Source organism: Hordeum vulgare, chromosome 7H (assembly GCF_904849725.1).
Source record: "Hordeum vulgare subsp. vulgare chromosome 7H, MorexV3_pseudomolecules_assembly, whole genome shotgun sequence".
Classification (NCBI taxonomy): domain Eukaryota; kingdom Viridiplantae; phylum Streptophyta; class Magnoliopsida; order Poales; family Poaceae; genus Hordeum; species Hordeum vulgare.
The window spans coordinates 593,596,069-593,599,081 of NC_058524.1; the positions used below are offsets into that span (position 1 = coordinate 593,596,069).

Sequence of the window (3,013 nt, forward strand, 5' to 3'; positions counted from 1 at the left end):
TTCTGAATATCTGAACTTGGAATAATATGTATGTGCATGCTTATTTGCTTGCTGTAACTGAAATTTCTGAATATCATGAAGACTAAGATATGTGCATGCTTATTTGCTTGCTGTCACTAAAATGAGTAAAACAAACAGCAGCAAACAGCAGCAACTTATGTTGTTTTGTTTCATAGGTGCAGGTATCTCAAGCACTGCCTCTGTACCACAAACAGCAGCAACTCATGTTGTTGCATCAAATGATGCGGCACGGAAGTACTGTACTATGCCAAATCCTAATAGAACATACGCTCTGCAATGCAATTTCTGTAACAAGATATTAACTAGAGGCGTAACAAGGATGAAGTTCCACCTTGCTGGAATTAAGAAGTGCAATGCTGCACCATGCCAGAAGGTTCCTCGGGATGTCAAGGAGGAGATGAAGGTTTTGCTCCTAAAGAGTAATGATGCGAAGGATAAGAAAATCACAGAAGTGGAGAAGTTAAGGAGTTCAGTTAACATAGATCACTCGGAGGGAGAACAGGAGAGTGATGAAGATAGTGACAATGATGTTATGATTTTATCAACATCAGGCACAAGCAGATCCCAAGGTGGCCCTATGGACAAGTTCTGCAAGATAAGTGTAGAAGAAAGTGTCAAGAGGAATCAAGGGACAACTCTCAGCGAAAAGGTTCAATCAAAATTGTCATCTCAACAGTTAGAAGAGAAGAGGAATAGAGCTTGTGGGTACATCTGCCAGTTTTTCTATGAAGTTGGCATTCCACACAACACTGTGACACTTCCTAGCTTTGCATGTATGCTAGTTGCCATTGGAGATTATGGCAAAACCCTTCAAGGACCTAGTGCCTATGAGATGAGTGGGCCATTCCTGCAGAAAAGAAAGAAGAAGATGCTTGACTCATTCAAGAACCATAAGAAAGCATGGGAGCACACAGGCTGTACGGTAATGACCGATGCATGGACAGATAGGAAAGGCAGAGGAGTAATGAACCTAGTTGTTCACAGCGGACATGGGGTCTTATTCTTGGATTCGGTTGATTGCTCGGATGTAAAAAAAATGGGAAATACATCTATGAACTTGTAGACAGGTGTATTGAAGATATTGGGCCAGAAAAGGTTGTTCAAGTGGTGACTCACAATGCTAGTGTTAATACAGCAGCTGCAAGTCTGATGAAAGCAAAGAGACCATCCATTTTTTGGACTGGATGTGCAGCCCATTGTATTGATCTCATGTTGGAAGATATTGGGAAGCTGCCTGTAGTTGAGAAAACAATTGTCCTAGCAAGGCAAGTGACCGTGTTCTTGTATGCTCATACGAGGGTTTTGGCTTTGATGAGGAAAACTCTTGGAAGAGACTTGGTCCGTGCTGGTGTTACTAGATCTGCCACGGCTTATCTCAATCTAAAAAGTTTGCAAGACAACAAGAAGGATGTGCTTAAACTATTCAGATCAGAGGAGCTAAATGACATGGGGTACTTAAAGAAGGACAAGGGTAAGAAAGCTCAAAAGGTTGTGCAAACTGATTCCTTTTGGAAAGGTGTTGACATTGCTGTGAATTTCTTTGAGCCAATGGCTAATGTGCTAAGAAGGGTGGATAGTGATGTGCCGGCGATGGGAGTCTTCCATGGTTGTATGCTAGATGCGAGAAAGGAAATTTGTTTGAGGTTTGACAATGATGAGAGTCGCTTCAAAGCTGTTATGGATATCATTGACAAGAGGTGGGACAACAAACTGAAGACGCCACTACATTTGGATGGGTACTTTCTCAATCCCTACTACTACTATCCAAACAAGAATGCGATCGAGAATGATGGATCATTCAGAGCAGCGGTTATCCATTGCATTACAAGGATGATTCAAGATGAAATGTTGCAAGAAGAGATTATTGATGAACTCAACATATATGCAGAAGAGGCCCACTCTTTTGGAACGGACATTGCCACGCGGCAGAGAAGAAACAAAAATTTTGATCCAGGTTAGTACAATTTGTTTTAAACCAGTTTCAAACTTTCCCTATTTCCCATTTTGTATATGCGTAAGTATATAACTATATATCTAATAATCTGTGAATGACTTGATGCAGCAAAATGGTGGTTGAATCATGGCACAAGCGCACCCAAGCTGAAGAATTTGGTAAGAAAGATCCTCACATTGACATGCACCTCCTCGGCTTGTGAGAGAAACTGGTCATCATTCGAACAAGTAAGAAAGGAAACTATAACTCTAAATGCCTACAAAATAGTTTATTTTTGTTCTCATGTGTTCCTTGATTTGTTTTCATCTACACTCAATTTTTCTTCACTATGTAGGTTCATGCAAAAAAACGTAATAGACTACTCAATGATAGGTTGAGGGATCTTGTCTTCGTCAAATTCAACGCGAGGCTGCAACATAAGAGAGCAAATAAGAACAGGGATCCTATAGAGAAGGTTATCGATGATGTTCTGGAGGATGAAGCCAATGAGTTCATTACTGGAATCGTTCCTAATGACAATGCCAGTGAACATTTAGGTAATGAAGCTCAAGCTCAACAAGAGACTTCAACATCACAAGCACAAGGAAGAAAAAGAAAGAGGTCTGCAGTAGCCAAGAAGAAGAGGAAGAAGAGCATCCACTCTCTTCTTAACAGCATTGAAGAAGATCCCATGCTATGTTCTTCATCTTCGGAATCAGATGATCAAGCTCAAGATGAGTCTAACTATGCCTCTGGTGATTCAGAATGATGCACTGCAATTGTATGGCTGTTCGTATGTAGTTTGCCATCTTACTTTTGTTATGTGCAAGTGTGACTTTAGTCCTGCTGGTTGTTAGATTGTGCAAGTGCTGTGCAAGTGTGCCTTTTGTTGTTATGCGCTGAACTGAACCATCTCCTCTGATTTGCAAGTTTCTATGACTAGCTGGGTAGTATATGTATATTGTATATATATTTGATACCTGATTGTATTATTATATTTTGTTTTTCTCATTATTTTGTAAAACCGCTAAATGATGGCATAGCCCGCTATAGCTTTGC

General features: G+C 40.4%; 1 protein-coding gene across 1 annotated transcript; it reads left to right on the forward strand.

The window, feature by feature from the left end:
- The first annotated feature begins 921 nt into the window (after positions 1–921).
- Positions 922–2,723, forward strand: LOC123409413. Its single transcript, XM_045102323.1, has 4 exons — positions 922–943; positions 1,085–1,975; positions 2,084–2,202; positions 2,310–2,723. The coding sequence occupies exons 1-4, from the start codon at positions 922–924 to the stop codon at positions 2,721–2,723; spliced, it is 1,446 nt and encodes a 481-aa protein (XP_044958258.1).
- Positions 2,724–3,013: the final 290 nt, after the last annotated feature.

Bases quoted from the DNA above. Each gene is read 5' to 3' on its own strand.
- LOC123409413 (XM_045102323.1), top strand. From the start codon at position 922: ATGGGAGCACACAGGCTGTACG. The intron at 944-1,084 runs GTAATGACCGAT...ATGAACTTGTAG, and splicing joins GGGAGCACACAGGCTGTACG to ACAGGTGTATTGAAGATATT. The intron at 2,203-2,309 runs GTAAGAAAGGAA...TTCACTATGTAG, and splicing joins ACTGGTCATCATTCGAACAA to GTTCATGCAAAAAAACGTAA.